The sequence below is a fragment of the Anas platyrhynchos genome, chromosome 4 (assembly GCF_047663525.1).
Source record: "Anas platyrhynchos isolate ZD024472 breed Pekin duck chromosome 4, IASCAAS_PekinDuck_T2T, whole genome shotgun sequence".
NCBI classification, from domain to species: Eukaryota; Metazoa; Chordata; class Aves; order Anseriformes; family Anatidae; genus Anas; species Anas platyrhynchos.
The window spans coordinates 70,901,245-70,924,834 of NC_092590.1; the positions used below are offsets into that span (position 1 = coordinate 70,901,245).

At 38.4% G+C, this 23,590-nt stretch overlaps 1 protein-coding gene across 5 annotated transcripts in view; it reads left to right on the forward strand.

The window, feature by feature from the left end:
• The window catches only part of ZFYVE28 (zinc finger FYVE-type containing 28), a 144,972-nt gene that overhangs the window by 80,386 nt on the left and 40,996 nt on the right, over positions 1-23,590 (forward strand). For all 5 annotated transcript variants that reach the window (XM_072037820.1, XM_072037821.1, XM_072037822.1 and 2 more), the window contains exons 3-7: positions 6,874-7,011; positions 9,802-10,004; positions 11,151-11,240; positions 13,996-14,085; positions 17,274-17,375. In XM_072037820.1, the coding sequence (XP_071893921.1) occupies positions 6,874-7,011; positions 9,802-10,004; positions 11,151-11,240; positions 13,996-14,085; positions 17,274-17,375 (623 nt within the window). The remainder of the gene's footprint in view (positions 1-6,873; positions 7,012-9,801; positions 10,005-11,150; positions 11,241-13,995; positions 14,086-17,273; positions 17,376-23,590) is intronic.

The window sequence follows — 23,590 nt, forward strand, 5'->3', positions numbered from 1 at the left end:
AACAGTAGAGGGGAGGAAGTAGGAATCCACGGCAGAATCTGGCATTCAGTAGTATCGGAACACTTGGGCATTATTCACGGATCTGTGATGAGGGTGTCCTCATTTGTACTTGTTTGAGTTTTTATAAAATGTAACAGAGCTGGTGGGCTCTAGAGAAATTCCCATAAGGGCTATATTTAAGAGACTTGATACAGGTTTAGGAAACCCAGATATTCATGCCAGAAGGACTGGGCAGTTGACTGATAGGTGAGCCAGCCAAGCCTTGTTCTCTTTTTATACATTCTCTGCCAATTTAATTGAAGTGGTGACAGTGTCAGTTTAAACAAGAAGGAAAGTGCAACTGAGAAGAGAAACATTTTTTGATTGATTTAATTGGTGATTTCAAGATTGTCCCTAAATTCCACACAATGAACGCTTCTGCTGCAGTGTTTATCTCTGATAAAAGAGCCTTTACATTTTTTTCTATAGAGTTTGATCTCCACTTCAGTTATTCTGTAATTGATTACAATATTTCTTGTTTCATTACTCCTAGTGAGTATCAGAAAAGCTGTTTTTTTTTCCTGTTGTCTTCAATAACCAAAGTAGGTTGTGAGTGCAGATTTTGCATTTAATCTTTCTTTTCCCCCCAGAAGTTTTGAGTGATCAGTGGAGTGGTATAACTAGGTAGAAAAGAAATGTACTGCAATAAGCATTTTTATATTAGTAAATGAAATGCTTAATTGTGTCCTTTTTAAACTTGTCTGCTTTTCGTCTTTGTTGGGAAACTTTTGGTCACTTCTATTATTTTTGAGTATAGAATGAGTGGCAAGGAGGCTAGGAAATAGAAAATGCTTGGCCATAAGTTGGTACCCCTAAGTACTCACCGGTACAACTCTATCAACATTCCAAGGTTTTTCTTCCCTGTCTACATTTTGGATTCGCATTTAATCTTGCATAGGGAGTGATTAATATTTTAAGATATTTTTCTTGGGGAAAAAAAGGATTGTAACAGTGTTTACTATGATAGTCCGAAGTTATAAGTTTCCGTGTTAGGAAGCTTTTTTGTGCTTCTCTACCCCGTGGCATTGAAGAGGCAAAGAGGAGGTGGCAGTGAGTTGTGGCAGCATTGCCCTTCTGCTCGCAGCCTCTGCTGCCAGGTAGCTTGGAGGCAGTAGGAAGAAGGTGGTGCCAGCTCTGTGCCAGGCTGAAGGTCTTGGGAAAGCTTGCAGTACGATTTAGGGCAGTATTGAGATCATTGTGCCATGCAGGAAGCCTGGTACTGTTGTAGCACATGCCCTTGTTCAGAGGGAATTATTCTCCTGTTGCCCTGACACTACATAAAGGGGATGTTAAGGTACAAGTTTACTTACTGTGTTGTTCAAGTGTCTTTCAACACAAGACAAACATTTAGAGTCCTTATAGAAAAGGCTTGAATAGTTATAAACTGCTTTAAGAGCAGTGTATCCACTATGTTTATCTGGTAATATCTTGTCTTGCTGTGCACAGTTTTTAAGTTCTCATTTCCCAGTAAGGCAGGCTTGGCTGGGAAGCTCTGCTGAGAACCCAGTCCTTCAGTACAAGCTGGGGTATTCTTCATTTCAGGAAAGGCTGTCATCTCTATTATTAGCTAATGGCTTTTTGGTGTGGAGGAGTAAAACAGATTTTCTCTTTCTTATGACTGCATCAGGAACGCTGAGATTTTTGAGATCTGAAAATGCTTTTCTCTGCAGAGAGAGGAGGATGCCCTAAATGATAATGGTACTTAGCGTAGTGTGAAGATGGTGGCACTTCTGAACAGCCCTCCTGTAAATGGTGATGCCTCTCTTATTTACCAAGAGCTCTGTTTGGGTGGGTAGCAGGAAAAGAAGGAAATTTAATTCCACGATTAGATCTTTGTGTTAGCAGCAGACACACACTAAGAGCAGATTTAAGTTAAATTTAAATGTAATCCATCAGAAGAGTGTGCGGTGGCTTGCAGAAAATGTTCTTTGAGTTGAGAAAGAAAGAAATCTTGGCTAAACAACCAGTTGTGCTGGAAGCTACGCTCAAATATCTGTGACTCCTTGGGCTTGAAAATTGGTGTGCCGGTCTTCACCAGTTCATATGTACCAGTCACTCCACGTGGAGATACAATTATTCAGTGTACCTCTAATAAACTTTGAGCATATGCAGGAGGTGAGATCAACATTTCAGTTAACACGGCTGTGATAATTGGAGTGTGTAGTGCCCTCATAAGGGTATTTCAGCAGGGCAGTTTGGGAAGAGAAGCTTTGCTGCAGTTCAGCACAAACCAGAACAATTTTTGTTGCTGATATAGCATTTACATGGCTAGAGATCCAAGTGGCCTTTCATTTGTGATATATTTTGGAAGTGCTTTATAGTGTGCTAGGTTAAATGAAGAGTTACTGCACACAATTCAGAAGTTACTTTTAGAAAGTGGAGCATCTAGGGCTTGGCAGTGGGAAATCATTATGAAGCTCATCAGGATAAAAAAAAAAAAAAAAGACTGAAAGGGTGGCACCTGTACAAAATGGGGTGGAGGGAGCGCAGTGGAACCTGTTGTCTGGAGACTTTGGCTCTCGGATTAGAAACAGCCCAGCAGGGACCCTGTGGGGTTCTGAAGCCAGGTATTTGGGTGTCCTTTTTGGGTGTCCTTTGAAATCTTTGCTTACTTCAAAGTGTACCTCTTCTGTTTGTGCTTTCTCCTGTTGATGAAAGTAACCCACAAACACTTGACTGCCAGCTAATTGCTTGAACTGGAACAGAATCTTCCTCTATGCCCCTTTATGTCGTTTTTGTTTATCGGTTCCCTGTTTGTCAGAAGTGTGCTGTGGAAGGGAGTCTGCGACTTAACATCGAGCCAGAAAAAGAAACAGCAAATTTGAAGGCCATATTTCAAGGAGGATGCTGAACTGCTATCTGTTGAGCTCCTGGTAGCGTTATCAGAGGCTGCGTTTCCATGGCTGGGTTCTGCAGTGGGGAACAAAGAGGTACTTAGCAACATGGGAAGTTACCTTCCTCTTGCAGAGGACCTCAGAAAAGTCATATTAAATTTAATAGCACGGAAGGGCAGCATAGATTTTATCAAGGATAAGTACAGAGAGGTAGATAAGTCTGCCTTCAGTTGATTAGACCCTAAGTACAATGGAGTTATTGGCTCTTCTTTTTGTACCTACCCAAAGGCTAATGCAGTCGCTGTTGGCTTTTTGCTCTGCTTATCGAGTATCTGGCCAATTACTGCTGGGCCAAAAATAAACCATTTTTTTTTTGTCCTCCGCTGCGGCTAACTGCATTCACTGTCTGACTACCGCTCCTATCAAAGTAAGATATAAACAAGTGCTCTCCATTACATGAAGCTCCGAGTTTTGTTTTCCAGGAAATGTGGAACTTGGAACCCATCCCGGAGCACAGCTCTGCAGCCCTGGCACTGCAGGAAAGCCCGAGGAGAGCAGCCGAAACAAAAGCGCTCAGCCCCCTATGCAAATGAACCGGCAGATAACAGATAAAGCCACCAAAGGATACATTAACATCCGGAGGCTTTTATGTAGGAAGATAGATCAAGTGAAAGATTTACTACTTCAATTCCAACTAATTGATTTCTGTTGCTTAACTTAGAGCAAAACCTCGGCGCTGCCATGTATCTGAACCCATTCGTTCTTCGCTTACAAAGCAGAATACTGTAATTAACTAAATTGAATGTTTCTTGAAGCTCTTTTAAAGAAAAGACTAATTTGCTTACAATGCATTGGATGGTCTGTCTAAATTGGCTGGCACTCTTCCAGCTGCAAAGCAGCAGAGATCTGAAATCGTTACAGGAGCAAGTGGTGTGAATTTCCTGCGCAGGTTTCTCTGCTCTAGGTGTCACAAGAAGGAGGCATGGAAGAGGGAAGGATGGAGAATTGGTTTTATTGGTTTTGCTTGCCTTTTTTTTTTCCCTTAGTAGGATAAGATAAACCCTGTGTAGACTCAGAGAATTTGGGAAATGACACATCCTGAAACAGCAAAAGCAGTTTACTTCATAGTTTTCTCAGCACTTTCACACTGCATATTATTTTGTCAACTGTCCTCTTTTAGATCTTCCACTATCACTAATAGATTTGGCAGGAATAAGTGCTCATCTCTTCAGTTGTGTTTTTCATATAGCTTCTTGCCAGAAAGACCAGCTGCCCATGTGAAGCCAGGTAACTCTTGAAAAAACTGCTATTAGTCCAGAGTACAGAACAGAACAAACTATACCCAGCCAAGCAACTGGTCTGGGAGTCCTGTTGCTTTACCCCATTTGTATAAAACTTCTTTGATATATCAGGAATTTTGAGTAAGTATGTAGAAGATTGTGAAATGGGAAGCCCATCTGTCAATCTGTCTTGTATTTGCTGTAAAATACGATTGCCATTTGGAAACTAATGCATTAAAGTTTAAAAATGTATTAATAAATTGGGAAGGCTTTTCAATACAGGCCTCACTGTCCCATTCTGTGCAGCTTTTTAGAAAAGTAAAAGATTGAAAATTGCATTTTCCTATATTCAAACGTGGCGGCAAGTAGAATGAATTGGAATATCATGCCCTAAACTAAGATGGGACTGGATTATTTAAACTCTGATATAATTCAATTCAAATGTAATTCTTTTCTGAGTTCCCTGCTTTTATATTTCTTCGCATTTCCTGTAGGTTTTGTAAAAATTCAGCTGGTAGGATTGCTTTTTATCTCTATCACTCCAACATTATAAGATCTTTGCAAACTTGTATTAATGTCCTGAAAACAGAAATTTCACTTTTTTTTTTTTTTTCTGATGCGCCAACCTGTACTGCTCGGATGCTAATATGGGTGCTATGGACAAAGCACCTGCTCTTGGAATAGATGAGGAATAGCTCATTTAAAATAGATGACGAGTGACTTGTGACTTTCCACAGTTTCCAAGTTATAATCCTCAGTTTCATTCTTTGCTCTGTGCCTTTGGGTAGGGAACTAAATGGTTTAGGAGCTGATTTCATTATGGGACCTACTTTCAAAATACATGTATTTTGGTTTCCCAGCTAGATCTAGACTACATAACACCGTGAGCAGTTAAGAGATGGTGTTCCTACTAATCATTTGATCAACACCTGCAGTTTGTAGAGGAACAGCAGGAGGAAGAGAGTGGAGAAAGGAAAGCAGTACCTGGCTGTTGGTCTGCTTTTGTCAACCTGCCACTACATAAGAATTGACATGTAGTTCCTTGCTCGTGTGTTTTACCCTGGGGAGGTGGTGGCAGCCTTGTTGCTCCATCAGCCAGTGGTCCTGCATGCCAGTGCCAAACCAGGATGCAGCATCTTCCTTCTCTGTTGTCTGGGACTGGAACTTCAGTTCCCTTTACTGGGGAGCATTGTGAGGCTGCGTCTTCTCAGTTTCTGCAATGGGCATCGCTTTGAATTGGGATCCAAGTCTCCATGAATCCTGGCAACATTCTTCTACCCAGCAGAGGGAGGGCACGGCTCTAAAATTAAACATGACACAAAGAACAGCCTCAGCACGAGGAATAACTCTTCCAGTACAGCTCCTGCCCCTGCGCCTTCACTTCGCGCCCATCTCCGCAGGGTGCGGGACTGAATCCCTGTCGGTGTTATAAATGTTTGGGGGCTGTTTGTTTTTTTTTGAACAATTTAATTAAAATTATATGTTACTGCGTGATACACTTACAAAATACTTTCAGGTAAGCATGCTTTAATAAGTGCAGCAGCAGATAAAGCACCTTATGCCAACGTGTAATAAATTTTGCCAATCATAATTGGTGGATTATTTATTTTATGAAGGCCAATGTAGTTCCAGGACTGATACTGGCATTATTTTGTGGCAACAGCAATTCCAGCTATCTGCACTGAAATTACAGAAAATATGGAATTATTTTTTTTTGAACCTAGAGTAGGTTTTGTTTTTTCTCAGTGGGAACACACAAAAGAGGCAGGTTTCTTTTAAAATTCCCATCTTCTGTTATTTTCTTGAAAGTGCAGAGCAAAATAAAACAGAGCAGTGCAGACTTGAAGCAATTCTGCCTGTTAAACAGTTCTATACATGACAGATTTGTTTTTATTTGTTTGAGAAATATTTTAAGTAGAATGCAAGTTCTGTAAATAATGGCAAAAGCATGAGACAAACAAAGCATCTTTAATGAAAGCACTCAGCCTTTCCCGTGCTCTGAATCTACCTTTATTATGGTAATCAAATTCCTTGCAGTACCCAGCAGGGGTAGGTGAAAATTATCTTCTCAAGTAAACGAGCGTGGGTTATTTACCACGTATCAAGGAGCTGCTTAGAGGGCTTTGATCTCTGTCCTGCTGCAGAGGCAGATCAGAGCTGCTATTAAACCCTATCACACTCGGGCTGTGTCCTCGTATCCCCCCGGGTGGTCCCGGAGGTGAGGTGGCACAGCGCCCGCCAGCCCTATGGAAACCTCATCTGTATTTCCAGGACGAGCTCACGGCCACTCAACCCTGACGATCGCAGCGTAAATCAATTTCTGAGGCCTCTGGGGTACCCTGCAGGGCACTCTTTTTAGGAAGAGCAAAATGCCTGGCGCTGGGACTGGTGAGAGGAAATGAGAGGGATCTAATTTACTTGTACTTCTCGCTTATTTACTGCTATCTTGCAGATAGGGAGCTGCAGGTAAGAAGCTCTTCAAATCACGCCTCCTCACCAGAAGTCCCACTGAAGTATAGAAAGCTGAGTCCTTCCAGCAATGTTCTCCTTTTTCTCACCAGCAGGATGCTCTGTGTGTGTTTGTGTGATGTTCTTCAGTTGCATTCTGCATTTGCCAAGTCACTTACTTAGTTGGAGTCTCAGTAATAAAATCTCTTAAAACTTTTTTTGTTGTTTAAAAGTTTAAAACAGTATTTATGTTTTCTTATATTTTGCTTCAGGATAATGTTTTGAACATCATAAATCAAATCATGGATGAATGCATTCCTCATGAACGGGCCAACCGAGACTTTTGTGTGAAGTTTCCAGAGGAAATACGCCACGACAACCTTGCAGGACAGCTTTGGTTTGGAGCAGAAGTAAGTCTCTCATGTTTCTGTTTCTTGGGGCTAATGGGCAGTTTTTTATGGCAGAAAGCTTGCAGTTGGAATTTTAAAGTGCACCCTGACACTTCTCTGAAAATGGTCTGTATAATTACAGAACAATGGGAACAGATGGAGAACTTGCTGGGGATGTGTAGTGGAAGGGGATTCTTTCACTATGTTTCTGGTTATTGGATACAGATTTAATTTCATAATTCTCTACTGTCAATATGACCACCTTTTAAAAAACTGTTCTTTTTAAATTAGCATCTGATTTGTGTTCTTGATGACTTTTATCTTGATAGGCCATCTCACATCTCATGCTTAGAAACAAAGAGAGAGAAGGAAATTTTCTCAGGAGAAAAGTTCTCCTGCAAACTTAAGTGCATGCTGCCATTTTATTTTGATGTCTGTGTGATGCTATAACTCATATTAAACATGCAGAGTTTTTTCAGCTGACATTTATTGCACTTAATTCACATTTCACATGTATGCTGAAGATATAATGGGTTCTATGCAAAACACTGAAGCCCACTTTCCTTCTCTTGCCTGGTTTCTCTCAACAACCTGCCTCCACAGCAACTTGTAGGAACAGGGGATTTTACAGTGAATAAGCCTTAATTAATTTAATCAAGGGGAGCCTGAATAATCAGAAAAAAAGGATGTGATATGTAAGATGCTTATTCATTAGTGCTGATATTTGTTGGCTAAAAAAAAAAATCATCATGGCATCTTCGGTGATAAATTTAGTATCTTCAGGTCTGCTGGCCTGAAGGTGACTTTAAGCATCCTGCATTTGTTGGGGTGAGGGGGAAGTTGTCTAGACATCCCAGCACACAAGAGCACCTTACACTGTTATTTTCAGCTTTGCATCTTTGCTATTTGAAACAATCCTTCAGCTCCCGTTATTAACCAGCCTTTTTCTCCACTGCCGCCTCCTTTCTTTTTAAAGTGCATGATCTCCATTAGCAGTGCCTGTCTTGTTCAGTCCAATATACCCCATATGTTTTGCTTCTGAAAATTTCTTTGACAGCAGTTAATTGTAAGCTCCTCAGAGTAGGAGAAATCCTGGGTAGCATTTATTAAATGAATTTGTGATGTCAATGTTTTATAATCCTGTGCTCAGCAATAACAGCCACAGTTTTTCTTCTCGTTATGATGTGACCTTCCCTACCTTCATCCAGATGGCACCCAGCTCTGTTTTAAAATGCTGAGGGCGTCTGCCATGTTGCCTTAACAGCACCTCCTTGTAGCTAGGGAGGGCAAGATGGGGGTAATTCGTCATGCAATCATTCATGCTGAATCTCTGTGAAGCCTATTATCCTTTCCTCCTCAAAGGGACTAGCAAACTCAGATTGCAGCAACAAACAGGAAAAGCCCCAACCAAGGCAGTAACTTCTCTGGGAGTGCATAGTGAAAAGTGCTCGAGGGAGTCACTGAAATGACTGATATCTTTCAAAACAGAACAACTTCCTCCCCCTATTCGTTGCTTGGGTTACTTAAATAACACATTTAGTCTTTCCAAATCAAACTTCCACTGTCCCTGGTCGGAGCAGACCTGTTGGTTTCAGAGACTTAATGTGTGCAGTGCTGATTCATGCTCCTGCAGACACTGTCCTGTGAATGCATGTAGCAAGGAAGTCTGTATGGACAGTTACAAATATATGCCTAGGTGTCCTTGTCAGTGCTGTCACATCAAATCGGTAGTTGAAGAGTGCCTATCAACAGGTAAGGCTTGCCTTATCCATATTTTTCCACCGATGCTGCTTTAGCTGGTAAGAGGTAAGAACGTGATCTTGTCTGAGTGCACTTAAACACAAGGCAGGGGCTGGGACTGCAGGTCCTGTATCTGGGGCTGAGAGGGAAGGGGTGCAGAGCTGCAAAGGGGGATCAGAAACAAATAGAATGAAAACAACCTTCTACATTTTTGGTTTAAAAAAAAAGTTGTTCATTTAATAAAATAGAGCAAGTGTAACTTATGTCAGTGCTTGTTTTCCAAATGTATCTGTAAAGAAATGAAGCCAGCAGCAAAGATATTTAATAACATATTTTAATAGCAAGATCTTGAAAAGTGTTATATTAATATGTTGATATATTAAAAAAAAAAATAATACTGTCTTTGAGCTGGTTAGAGGAAGTCAATATATAACTCCAGGGCCAAGGAGTCTCTTAACCTGCTGTTTTCCAGAAACTGGAAGGGAAGAATCACTATGACCTATGGTTTCTGTTTGCTTGTTTGTTTGCTTGATTGCTTTTTAATATTCTTTCCTATAAATGCATATTCACAGCTTCAGAGGGAGACAGGATACTGGATCCCTTGTTGTATGGCCAGTGTGGTTGTACTTGTTGCAAAAGGCATCGCAGTCACAGAATGTCTTTCCTTTTTGTAAGGATAAATTTATTGGACAAAATCAAACAGTCCAGCTTGAATTGAATATTTTACCTGTATTCACGTCCTTTTTCTGCAAGCAATCCTTGCACACACAGAGGATATATCCTACTGAAGATGATTGCCTCAGTAGTAGGAGTAGAGCTTTCCATAGGTTTGTCTGCCAACCTTGCTCCCGTTCTCATATCTCCCTGAGTGAGCTACTCCCTGACCTTTAACATGGAGACTTAGGACTCTGAACCTATCAGTCTTAAATCTTCTAGTTGTTTAATAATTAGCAACAAATGAGGCTAAGCACTGCCCCTGGTCAAAATATCCAATATCTCATCTTGTGCTTTTTTTAATGTAAAAGTAATGTTATGCAAACTAATAATTCCTTTCTCAATGTGTTTTTGTAGTGTTTGGCTGCTGGTTCGATTATTATGAATCGTGAAATTGAGAGTATGGCAATGAGACCGTTGGCCAAGGATCTTACTCGCAGCCTAGAGGAAGTTAGAAACATCATACGTGACCAGGCCTTGAGGGATTTGAACCTCTACACAGAAAAAATGAAAGATTCACTCAAAAATTTTGATGTCCTTTTTGCAGAATTTGAATTAAGGTAACAGATTCTAAGTTAATGAGCTACTATCGCTGTTGCTTGGCTCTTTGTTTTTTGGAAGTTGGATGTTTTGTTCTGTTTTCCTTTAATAGAAAAAGCATTATATTTTTTGTCATGACATTTAAATTCTTCAGTAATGTGTTGTATTGTTAATTTTTTCCCTGCCAGTGTAGCAATAATAAAAAGAAAATTAAATAGCTTTTTAGCAATCAGCATTTGCTCTCCACAAGTCAGCTGTAATCTTCCATTTGCATACTGGCATATGGCATTTGAGGGAGGTTTTCCAAGACACAAAAGAAAGCCATAAGTCTCTTCTCTTAATGTTTTCTTTGTCAGAGGAGAGGTGACAAATAAGAGACATTAAAAAAATATTTATGATAACAAATAGTCTAGAGATTATGAGGTTTTGTTCTGTCTCATGCTTAGAGATAAAAGCAAGATGCACTCAGTGAATTTAAGAAGGCAAATTGAAATCTGATGAAGGAAGTGCTTTTACACATGAGCCATAATTAAACTCAAGAACATATTGATTTAAAAAAATCTGATGGATAAATGGCTTGGAGGTTTATGGCAAAAATAACTGCTTTTTGGGTGAGAAAAAATAACTGCTTTTTGGGTCAAAGATCCTATTGACCAAGTCTTGTATTGTGCTGCATAATTTAAGCCAGTTTCCTGCAAGTCTGTTAGATGTATGTGGTGCTGGGCATAATTAAAAACAGGATACTGGATGAGATTATCTTTGGATTTAACATTATACAGCAATTCATACCTTCAGCAGAACAGGGTTTTTGGTAATTGGGTAGTGTTTTAAATTTCTCTTAGGAATAATCCCTAGTATTTACTGTCATTTTATTTGTCCTTCCTCAGTATTCATATTCTCTTGTATTACCTTTTTTTCTGATTCAGAAAATCATAATTATGCTGTTATATTGAAAAACATCTTAATTGGAAACACAGATTAAAAATGTGACTTTTTATGCAGACACCAATGGCAGTCAGTAGTTGGTTCTGGACAACGCCTGAACAAAACGGTTCAGGAAATGTTGTGTTTCTAAAGTGTTTTGGCCTAGGTTTGTTTTTACTTATGATCAGGTTTGTTAAATCATGTAAAACAGAAGTACATTAATTACTTTATACTCTTTGTAGTTATGTGTCGGCCATGGTACCTGTGAAGTCCCCAAAAGAATACTATGTACAGCAAGAGGTAATTGTACTATTTTGTGAAACTGTGGAGAGGTAAGCAATTCAATTAACTATTAGATTTTCATTTTGATGGTTGCTTTCAGTCTGAACACGTATAGAGATACCTTACCTGTAGCCATTAAGAAACATCACAAAAATACGTGGCATTTAACTTTTAAGTATCTTAAAAGTTAAGATAAATTAGACAAAGATTAAGATTAATCAAAGATTAAACAAATTTAAAAAGCATTAGCAGAAGTCTTTTCTTTTTGTTGTTAAAGGAAAGGTAATAATTCTGTAATATTGTTGGTATAGATGTGTAAATTAAGGCTAAGCATTTAAAAGGGCTGAATCTCTTTAAGGCATCAACATGTAACGTTATTTCAGTAAAGAATACCTGGGGAGATGATTCACATCATCTGCCAACCTCCAGTGATTATCATAAATAGGGGAAGAGCAACTGACATCATCTACCTTGACTTGTGCAGAGCATTTGACACTGTCCTCCGTGATATCCTTGTCTGTAAATTGGAGAGAAAAGGATTTGACGGAGGGACAGCTCGGTGGGTAAGGAAGTGGCCGGATGGTTGCACTCAAAGAGTTTTGGTCAACGGCTCAGTGTCCAAGTGGAGATCAGTGATGAGTGGTGTTCCTCAGGGGACCAGCACTGTGTAACGTCCTTGTCGGTGACATGGACAGTGGGACTTGAGTGCGTCCTCAGCAAATTTGCTAATGACACCAAGCTGTGTGGTGAGGTCGAAATGACAGAGGGTAGAGATGCCATTCAGAGGGACCTTGGCAGGCCTGAGAGGTGAGCCTATGCAAACCTCATGAAATTCAACAAGGCCAAATGCAAGGCCCTGCATCTGTGCCAGGGCAATCCCAAGCACCAATACAGGCTGGGCAGGGAATGGATTGAGAGCAGCCCTGAGGAGAAGAAGGACCTGGGGGTGTTGGTTGATGAGAAGCTTGATATGAGCCAGCAGTGTGCGCTTGCAGCCCAGAAAGCCAGCCGTGTCCTGGGCTGCACCAACAGCAGCATGGGCAGCAGGGAAGAGAGGGGATTGTCCCCTTCTGCTCTGCTCTTGTCAGACCTCACCTGGAGCCCTGCCTTCAGCTCTGGGGCCCCAAGCACGTGTCTAAAGACATGGATGCATTAGAACAAGTCCAGAGGAGGCCATGAAGATGATCAGAGGGCTGGAACACTTCCTCCCGTGAACACAGGCTGAGGGAGCTGGGGTTGTTCAGCCTGGAGAAGAGAAGGCTCCAGGGAGACCTTACAGCGGCCTGCTAGTGCCTGAAGGGGGATACAGAAAAGGTGGGGAGGGACTCTTTGTCAGGGAGTGTAGTAATAGGACAAGGTGGAATGGCTTTAAACTAAAAAAATTGCATATTTAGATCAGATATGAGGAAGAAATTATTTACCGTGAGGGTGGTGAGGCCCTGAAAGAGGTTGCCCAGAGACACTGTGGATGCCCCATCCCTGGAGGTGTTCAAGGCCAGGCTGGATGGGGCTTTAGGCAACCTGGTCTAGTGGGAGGTGTCACGCTAAAGGGGGGGTTGGAATTAGATGATCTGTAAGGTCCCTTCCAACCCAAACCTAGAAAGAACCTGTAAAAGCTCTTTAAAGTCCTGGGAAGACTGGAGCTTAGCTTCCATGCATATGTGGTTGAGACCATCAGTAAGGAATACATAGCACGCTTTCATGATCTGTAGATGATCCCAAAATCAGAGGTGTTTCAGGCCTTTTAAAATAAAGGATTATAACTGAAAATGATTGCAACAAGCTGGAGAAAATATTTACACTCTGTCAGATACTTACTACATAGAAATGCCACGTATTTGACAATTAAGAGGAAAATCATTGTTTGCCTTTTAAAGATTTGGTTAATCTGGCAGTGAACAATAGGAAAGAATGTGGGAGCTGTAGTTGGCCATGTACTGAATGAGTCCATCTAGTGCTAGCACCAAGTGAGCCATGGCTATTCCTCTGTCTGCCAACAGCAGCGTTGGCAAGACAAGTATTGAAAAGGAATAAGAAAATGTTAATTCTATTCTACTCATGACCAGTACTAGCAGCTGTACTAGTGTGCTGTGTGGGTGTCATCTTACACAATTATATGGACGAATTGGAGAAGAAAGTTATGAGGAAATAAGAAACTATGCAGAAAAAATTAGAAAATATCACCAAGTGAAAAGCCTAAAAAAAAAAAAAAAAAAAAAAGGTTTCAGCCCAAAAAAAGGACCGATGTTTTTGAAAAGTTATTAGGGGTTGATGAAAGATCCCAAAAACTAAATTCAGAGACTTCAACAGTAGTTGCTCTATGTGTGTTTTTTTAGTTATGTTTGTTTTTTTGTGAGCTTATGTTATGTTTGTGAGCTTAGTGTGTTTTGACCTAAAAGATTTTAGCAAGTTTTATTTGAAAATGAGATTAAATACTTTCCCCTATTATTTTAAAATGTATGATTTTTTCTTTTCTATTAAACTTGCAAGTCTATAAGCACCAGTGGTTTCCAGTAACAAGCTGAAACCTGACATGAAATAGTATATAAGAAGGGAAAGTGGCATAAAAAATATTTTGGTTTTGTTTAGATGGCTATATGTTATTTATATATATACATATATATATATTTTACAGCGAATGCTACGTCAGTCAGTTTTGTACATAGTATATTAGGATGTACACTAATAGTTCATCAATTAAATACTATTAGTTTGGGCTTATATTACAATTCTTCCATATTTTTTCCTATTGAAATATTTTCTTTGAGTGTCTAATCTCTTGCTAAATCATTTTATTTTGCTTAGAGCCTTAAGGCTTGGATACCTCACTCAAGATATGATTGATGACTATGAACCAGCTTTAATGTTTACTATCCCAAGATTAGCCATTGTGTGGTAAGTAATTCTGATAACTATTCTGTGCTCTGCTTCCCCCTCAGATATATATTGAAGATTTAAAAAACTTGTTCAGAATTTTGATGTATTTTCTTTCACCTGAGTTTGCTTCCATTTTTTAAAAAAGAGAATTAAATAAAAGTCATTGCCAGGTTATCATAGAAGGTGAAGAGCAAAAAAACGAAAGGGAAGAGAAAGGAGAATATAGAAAGCAGGACCCTGAAACTGTTGATTAGACTTCCTCCAGAAAAAAATAAAAAGGTCAATGAAGAACATCAGTGCAGTACAGTAGAATGTAATGTCAAAAAGATTTTTTGAAAGCAGATATTCTGTCACTCAAAAATAATATGACCTAAGGATACATGTCCCGGAAAACAGACATTTCAGTTTTAATTGTGTATTTTTCTTAATGACTCTGGATCCAAAAAGAATCATCATAACAAGCTGAGTGCATTGTGACCAGTGAGTTAGGTTTAAATCTCTTTCAAGGAAAAGTATACACATGTATAACTTGTTACATGTAAACTTGTGCCCTGTATTGACCACTCAGGTAACGAAGTTAAAACATTTTTTTTCTTTATTCAGCTTTTTCAACATTGAAGAGATCAGATGCATTTTTCCTAATAAGTCTTCATGATTTAATAGACAGTTTCTCTGAAGTGAAGCCAACATATTTTCAATATTTTACCATTGTGAATGTTTTAAAGTTAGCTAATATCAGTAGTATAATTGAGGGAGATAAGAAACCTAAAATCCTGAGTATAATGTGCTTCTGTGGCCCATTTTTCCTTTTAAGTAGGGTATTCTCTGTAACCATCATTCTAAAAATAATAACAGTAATAATCTGATTATCAAAAGACAACAGAAATGTGACAGTACACTCTGATGCTCTTGGAAGACACAAAGAAGAACACATGGTTGCTCACTGGAAAACCAAGGGCTCTCTGGAAAATGAACAATATCAATCCCAAATTACAAAGAAGGACAGAGAGAGAGAAGAGAAATTGGTTTAACTGCCCCCAAGTATCCTGTGACTTGAAGATAAATCACTGCCATATGAAGTCACATGGGAAAATAACCCCATTCAGTTATGGTGCTGCCTTGAAGAAATTCAGGCCTTTTATTGGGACTGTGAAAGGAGAAGCCTTTGAATTGCATCTGTCTTGCATTTAAAGTTGCCATGTTGTTGCTGTATTGGGTAGCCTGAGTAGGATGGGTCTGGGGCCAGGTGCTGGCTTCCCTTGATTCTCTAATAACAAAGCCTTTCTTTAAGGAATACTTTTGAGAGTCACTGTTCTTCAAGGTTTCTCTTCTGACGCCAGCTTACTGTGCAGGTTGGGCAGTGTATGCTGCACCGTGTTTAACAGGTGTCAGTGAAATTTGGATTTAGTAGGAAATGTTAAGATGTATTCTTTTATTGTGCATTTTTTACTTCCTTCCACAGTACAACCAAATTCAAGCTTTGATTCAGAACTCTTTCAATGGTCTTATACACAGAGGTCATTTCACAATGGGTTTTTGTAGTGCTTTAGCCCTCTTCTATTTTTATCTTTTAAAATATCTTCTGAGAATTAAGCTCTGTAGAAAGGGATCCTGGAAACTGCCAAAGGAGTGGTGTTTTGTGGCCATTAGAAGTTCAGGGGAAGCAGCCTCTGGCTTCCACTCAGCAAAGACGTGACATTTATTGAGGCAGAACGTGACTACATGAGTCAGTGATAACTCTGTCGCTTCATGGTAGCCTCCCTGTTGGAGCTCAGAAAGCTTGAAAAAACAGTATGTAACCTTGGTAACAGGATAATTTGTCTTAAACCACACAAAAAAAAAGTTGACTTGCAAAAGAAGCAACTTCCCTCATGCTCCTGTTCTCCCCCTTCCTTGGTCCTGCCCTCAAACACCAACCCCAGAGCAATGTTGATCACGTTCAGTAGTCACATTTCTTGGACCCTCTGTTGTCTTGACAATTCTGAACTTTCTGATGGCCATCTTCCAGCCTGATGGGAGACTACAGTACTATCCTGGTACGAGGGCATGAGCCAGACTCTGGGTTTATAAGCAGAAGAAAAAGAGCAGTATTTCCCAGATGGTAAACAGAGTGTTTTTTTTTTTTTTTTTTTAAACACTTCAGTGGGAACCATATTACTTGTGACACCAGCATTGCTGTGGTGTCTCAGAGAGCTTTAGTTAGTTATCCAGGGTGCTTGCTAATGAACAGAAGGTGAGTAGAAGACACTAACAGTTTATTATACCTAGGAAGCTCTCTGAAGCAACTTGTAATTTGATTGCAGGAAAAACAACGTATCCTTGAAATAGTCAGCTCTCAGAAAGGGAAAAGTCCAGGGTGAAATAAAGCATATGTAATCTAGAGGATAAGAACATGCAATCCATTTGCCTTTGAGAAACAGAAGTTGTTTTGGCAGTGGGCAGAGGATTAAATAGTTTTAAGCAGAGTGGGGCCTGTTATGGGTGGAATCCATGCTCTCAGGCACAGTGCTGTAATATGCAGCAGGTATAGTGTAAAAGGTGAATTTTGTGTAATCCCTGACACACGTGGGCTTTGGCAATAGAAATTCTGTCAGTAGGTATTTAGGTATTTTCAGCGAGGTGCTCAGAGGGTTTCAGTATCACGAATATCCCCTTTTCAGGGAAATTTTACGAGTACTTAGTTCATTTAGAAGTGTGGTATTATCAAAATATGTTTTATGTAACTTAGTGTGTTTATCTTCTTTATCTCAAGTTGCTACCAGGTTATACTTATCTTAGAGGTAGAAAAATGGGAGTGCAAGTCAAGCATCTTGCCTAGAAATGATTTAGACTGGAAAGAACAAGCCATTTGCAATCTCTCTCAAGCCAGTGAGCTTTCCCCAACTTACTCGATAATCGATTTGTGTTTTGATTTTGTTTTTTTCTGGGTCAGCTGCAGCAGTGATATGAGAGGATGTTCTTCCTCTTGGGCTTCCATTGCTCTTTCTCCCATGCTTCAGTAGCAGAGGTTGGAGGGGAGGGGATCTTTTTCCTGTAGCTTAAAATACCATTTATTCTAACTGGAGGTGGATAAAACAAATAAGATAACAATGTGAAAATGAAGTAACTTGAGGGTAGTTCTAATATGTATGTACAGTTGCTTTTCTGATTCCTCACTGAGTAGTTGCTGTTGTGAAGCAATTTTCATTTTTGTGTCTGAACTACAGTGGCCTTGTAGTCTACTCCGAGGGACCACTGAACTTGGACCACAAGCCAGAAGATATGTCTGAACTCTTCAGACCTTTTCACACTCTGTTAAGAAAAATAAGGCAAGTAATAAATGATTGTTGTAACTGCTTCTTTTCTGTAGTGAAAATCAGAGGGTAAAACAGTACACAGAAATGCCTACGGAAGTGTTTGTTTGTTATGTGAACTTTAAGATACATTTTCTCTCATCTGATTTATATACCCATGAAATATCTAGCTTGTTTTTCATTTTCCCTGAGTTTTCTAAACTTTTTCTCTTTGATATTTTCTTTTTTCTGAACATAATTTAATTACATTTCAGTTTTTCCTTACGGCGGTATGATGCCTGAAATATCAAAGTTGCATTTTATTTTGGGAGATCCTGCTTCTAATTAGCATCAATGTTTTTGTTTAACTAGGCTTATTGTATTTTGTCAGTATATTATGATGCAATACTCAGATCATTCTTAATCTAATAGAAGTGACCATCAGTTTTTCATATTGTGGATCTGTTTCTAGAGAGTGGATCATATTCTATATATATCCTTTTTTTCACAGTGCTTCAGTCTTGGTAATCATTGGAGAGGTTTTTGTTGTTTTTTTTTGGGTCTCAATTCAAGTATAAAGGATGTCACTTACGGTATTTTATCCAGAAGTTTAACTCAAACTCAATAAATAAATAATGTTCTTTCAATCCATGCACCCTATTATTTTCTAATAATTCAAATTTGTATACCCACTGCAAATACTGTTTTTGTACATCTCTAGAGTTAACTTGGCAGATTTTCTTTCCTGTTTCCAATTTTTACCTGTCTGTCATGATGATGGTTTGACATATGAAGAATTTGCATGGAGACTAAGTTTGTCCAGATTAATTTCCTTGTGAGGAGCCTATTTCTGAAGTTAGCTTTTATGAATATCCAGACCATGTCCTTTTGTGCTCCTTGAAGATTCCCTAGGTACAGTTTTATTTTCAGGTACACTAATGATATTCATGTTGAGATCTCAGAATTAAAATGGTCAAATTAACATGTATTTTCATATATTTTGGATGATGATGGTTTTATAAAACAGAGTAAAGAAAAGTAACATGAACTGAGTAGCAAAACTTAATATAGGGTGGGGGAACCTTATACATTACTAAAGCTTAAAAAGTCCTTGCAATTTACTTTAGAAAAATATCCCAATATATGCCTATCACAGAAATTTTCACTAGTTTTCCACAGGTTGACTAAAGCCAAAAAAATATTACAAAACTAAAATATTTCTCATAATCTGTACTTTGTGCTTACTCCTTATGTTTCGCAACAAGGAAAATGGAAATCAATGAAGTCAGTTTATTGCTTAGTCCGTTTAATTTTCAGTTTCTCTGAACTTAATGCTTGGGTTGAAAAGACATTAGTAATGTGCTTATTTGTTCAATAACTACTATTTTCAATGCACACTTTCAAAGATGAAAAGATTCTTTCAGATTCATTTTTGGAAAAAGGAATGTAGGTACTACATGGTCTATATAATTTATTCTTTCAAATGACCATTAAGAGACTTGAATTCAGTTGTCTAGCAAACAGTTTGCAACGTGTTCTTAGTGAGGTAGTATTTATCAGGGCATTGGGAAAAATACAAGCAAGCTAAGAAGTGACTTGAAATTTTTTCTCAGTGGCAGTCTCTGGATTGAAGGAACATCAGGGAACTCATCCAAAGAACTTGATTATTTGAAAGAATTGGGCTTAAAAAGATCCTTAGTAATACTCTTGAATGAAAAATACATTGGATAGAAATAAAGAACAGTATAATACACATAAGTGTGCAGCTCATTCAGAATAATTAAATTTATTTTAAAAGTACCTAAGCTGTCTAAATCTTTTTTTGTTTGTTATGACAGATTTATTTAAATGCATCAGGTTGCAATTCCTACTCACTAACGATGTTCACAGAAGCCTATAAGAGAAGATGGAATGAGATATTTGAATGTGTCTCCAGTAAAAATGAAGTGCTTTTTTCCAGGGGTCTTTCCCTGGTCTCCTTTACCAGAGGAATGCACAAAAAATAATTCAAGTAGTCCTATGTTAAATATTTTCAGTTTCATTTTATGCTGCAATTGTGTATCTGTTGTAATAGTATAGAAAATTGTACTGAATAACGTGATCACATCCCAGGAAATTTCTGCATATAGTTCAGTATGCTTTAAATCTTAGCCAACTAAATATTTTCACTCCAGTAAATCCAAGTATACAGTCGATAATTTTAAAACTATATTATCCTAAAACATGCCTGCTCTCAAATGAAGAAAGTACCATATTTTTGTGGATCTGTGTAACTAAATTGCAGCTAGCTGAGAAAAACATCTGGTTAGGCAATTTTTGGCGGTCTTGTTGGTGGCTGGCAACTTAGAAAGCAATAGAGGCTGTTATTTGTGGAGACTTTCAGAGCAAAAAGCATTAAGGGTTTTTGTTTAGGTTTAGTGAGGTTGAGCAACAAATGATGAGTTTGAATATTTTAATGCCCATGCAAGATGCTTGTGTTGATTTCAAATTTAGATATAAAATATCAGCACTGTGTTTTATGCATATACCAATGTATAAATATATATAGTAGGGTTATCTTCGTTTGTTTTAAGCTGAGATATTTGAACCATTTCTGCCTATTAAGCATACAAAGTATATATTGTGGGATATGCATAAATATTTAATTTGGATGCCTATGCCTGAACATTCTTGCAATAAAATATTGCCTATACCATACGTGCATTTGTGGCTGCTATGTGGGGATTTTCAGAGGTGAGCACATCTGGGATTTTGCAGTACTCCTTAGTTCTGCCCTCTTTTCAGAGCCCTCTGCCTGCCTGGTGCTTGTTTCTGGACCCATTACAGCTGGTGGCAGGGTCCCTCTGGATTTCAGTGGTGCAGAATCAAGCGGATTGCAGATAAGTCATGCAGAATCAGAGGTCCCTACCAGTGCAAGTACACTGAAATCCTTGCACGTAGAGTAGAAATCAAATGTGGTGTACCTGCTGTTGGTGTTGCTGTTGGAATTGTGGGCTGGCAGTACCATCAGTGATGCTGTTTCCTGAAAACATGTAAGGTCAGAATAGAAGCAAATTTCAGCAAGGAGAGAGGCCCAGTGAATGTGCAGGATCTGTGCACCTGGGTTGTGTGACCCTGGCTTCTGTTCAGCTGCCTGTCTTTAAATGGGCACCTGGCCTTGAATTTTCAAACAGTAATTTCTTCTCCCTGGGTACTAGCAGTGGAGTCAAAAATATTTATTGCTTTTGCAATAGGTAGAGCAGACTTTTACTACTGGCTTGTAACAGGCAGAGTAAGTTTTAAGACCTTGGCTTGTTTTCCTGCCAGTGGCTGAAACCACTGGAAGAAGTATTCCTTGTACTTTCAAGGCTAGACTGCTTTTCTGTGATACCAAGCTAATAAGAGTAAAAGCAGATGAAACCCCAACATGCACTTGTTTTAATTTGCTGTTTTCTAAAGCCTCAGAGAAAAGCGAGTGGAGTGCAGCTGTCAGGACAGCCTGTAGAAGCCCTCGTTACCTGTGCCTTGTGAATAATGAAAGCAGAGAGAATTTTCTTCCACGTGAGCACAGCACTTGCTTGGATCCACTGACGAGCTACAAATGCTTCAGCAGAAAGGAAATGAACCATGGAAGTAGCTCTGCTTTAATTAAACCTTAAGGTTTAATAATGATGTCTGACATCTAGTTTTAAACTTCCAGTAGTGAGATTTACCATTTCTTTCTGGATACTGGTTGATATTAATTTTATTCCCAATATCTACATAGGCATTTTAAAACAGGCCATGTTCTAATGGTGGCGGTGAATCTTTCTTAACTAATATATCGTGTATCAAAAAGATAACTGTCAATCAAAAGTTGTTCATCTTGCAAGGAAGCTTTTATCTAAATTAGTCCAGTGGCTCTAGTTTTTATGCAGAGCTGGGAAGGTAATTGCCAGATCCTGTTTTTCTGAGGACAAGCTGCATTTTTTAATAGCAAGATTTCTGATGTTTCAGTTAGGATGTTGAGCAGATTTCCTATGAATTTAAAGCAGGAATGACTTCCCTCGTAAAATAACAAAGCTGGTGGACTACCACATGTAGTCCGACTGATTGCGTTTAGCATCTCTTGCCAGGCAGCATGGATCTGACTCAAAGCCCTAAAAGCCAACAGGACTGTTGCTGATTTCATTGGTTTTTGAATCAAGCGTTATTTACTTAACCTTAAAATTGCAAGTTAAAGTTTAAGTTTTAAGGTGTTTAAGTTTTTTAAGTTTTTATACTTTAAACACCTTAAAACTTAAAGTTATAACTTTAAAGTTAAAAACTTTAACTTAAAACTTAAAGTTATAACTTTAAGTTTTAAGGTGTTTGATATTGGCAAAAATGAAGAATTTATTACTCAACTCAATGAAGTTAACCTTTTGACTAGAATGCAGTAAATATTTATTTCCAGCACTTGCAGAAACCTTTGTGTTTGTTGTAAATAGGTGAAACATAATGAATAGCTGTGAGAAGTCAGGCTTTCTGTGCCTTCAGAAGAGAAGCAGAGCAACTCCGATTGTGGTGTATTGAGAAGCAGAACTGAGTTTTAAGTAGTTGGCTGTCATTTAGTTCCTGACACGAACATTTTCATTTATACAAGAGAAGTTCGCCAAGAATTATTGACCATGAAAATGCCACCTCAGGACTTCCTGAGCTATAGCTTGTTGGAAGCCAGTCGAACACACCTAGCAAGTTCCCTGGATGCTTGGCCCACTCTGACTCCTTTCCTTACAACTTGATATTAGAGACCAGTATCCCTACTTGATGGGCCTTTAACTGACCTCAAAATATCTTGTTTTTAATATCTTGTCTTTGCATATGTGAGAGACAAGCCTAAACCATTCATTTTTGTGTTTACTGTATTTAAAATAATAATAATTCTGTTTCTAAAAATCTAATTTTTCTTTCTTTCTGCTTCTGATGTTCCACATCCTAGCATTTTTCTAAAAAATTATAAACTGATAGCACAAAGCCTCATGACAAAAATCATGCTATTTTTGTTGTTGTTGATTTATATTTGTATAATTTTTTTCGAAAACAAATAATACAGCTCTCTGTGTCTCTGTGTTGGCCATAAAACTTAAACTGTTCCCAGTCAATTTGCTTTTTATGGTGATGTTAAAACACTCGATCTCTTACAGACATCCGTTTCTGTTTAATTAAAGTTTTGACAAAAGAAAGGTAATCTTATGCCATACTGTTTAGACATAAGAAGTGTGTAGGTCATCTTAAGTGTTTTAGTCTGCCAGATAGCAATAATGGTTTATAGCTTTACAAACTAAGTGGGTATAAAGAGATTGTCCATTTCCCTTTATTACTAATACATGACTGGAAAAATGGTCACATTTGGGACTTTGAGATGCATATGGAACAACTGAAATAAATACTTCTCTATTAGAGAATATGGAAGCAGGTGGAAGGGGGGAGGATATGGAGGTGCGATTGTCTTTATAAGGTGGTACTTGAATAAGCCTAGCATTTTTTCAGGTTCATATGATGCCTCTTATTTTCAGCCCAAGAATAAAAGCTTACTTTATATAAAGATGTTAATGAAATGGAGAGTACATAGCCACCACCACAACAAAAGAAAGCGTATATACTACACTTATTCTACCTTTGAAGTGGTTATCTAAACTGATACATACATATATATGTGTGTGTGTGTACTTTTTAGATTGTATGTTAACTGATACACAAGTGTATCAGTGTATACCAGTGATTTTTTTTTTAGGTAATTTGATATTTATTGATAGTGATAGGAAAAATATTTGGCCTTTGAGGTAATGTTCATTAGTTGATGGAAATCAAAACATGAGATGTATTGAATGGATCTTTTCTGGGGACTGGATGTTGTCCTTTTGTTTAGACTGAAGTTACTTCTTACTTCTAATGACCTCTAAACCCATGAGGAATAGTGGACTCTAGCCTCTGTTTAAGAGAAAGGCCTCCCATTTTCCATCCATTTATTTATGCTAAAATATACTTGCTGGTCTATGAAACAACTGCTGTTGACAACAGTTCTTGACAGAGGATATTTTTATATGCAGCTCCTACTTCAGAAGTATGGTATAAATAAAATTCAGACCTAAAATTCAGTGCTGTGTCTATGTATCTTGTTGTAAAGTTATAAAGCATTTAAACATAAGTCTCAAATAACACTTTTTTATGAGTGCTTATAGTCCAAAACTGCAATACTGAGGACACTTGATAATACTGGAGGTGCTTTATGCCTCTAGAAAGTTTTGTAA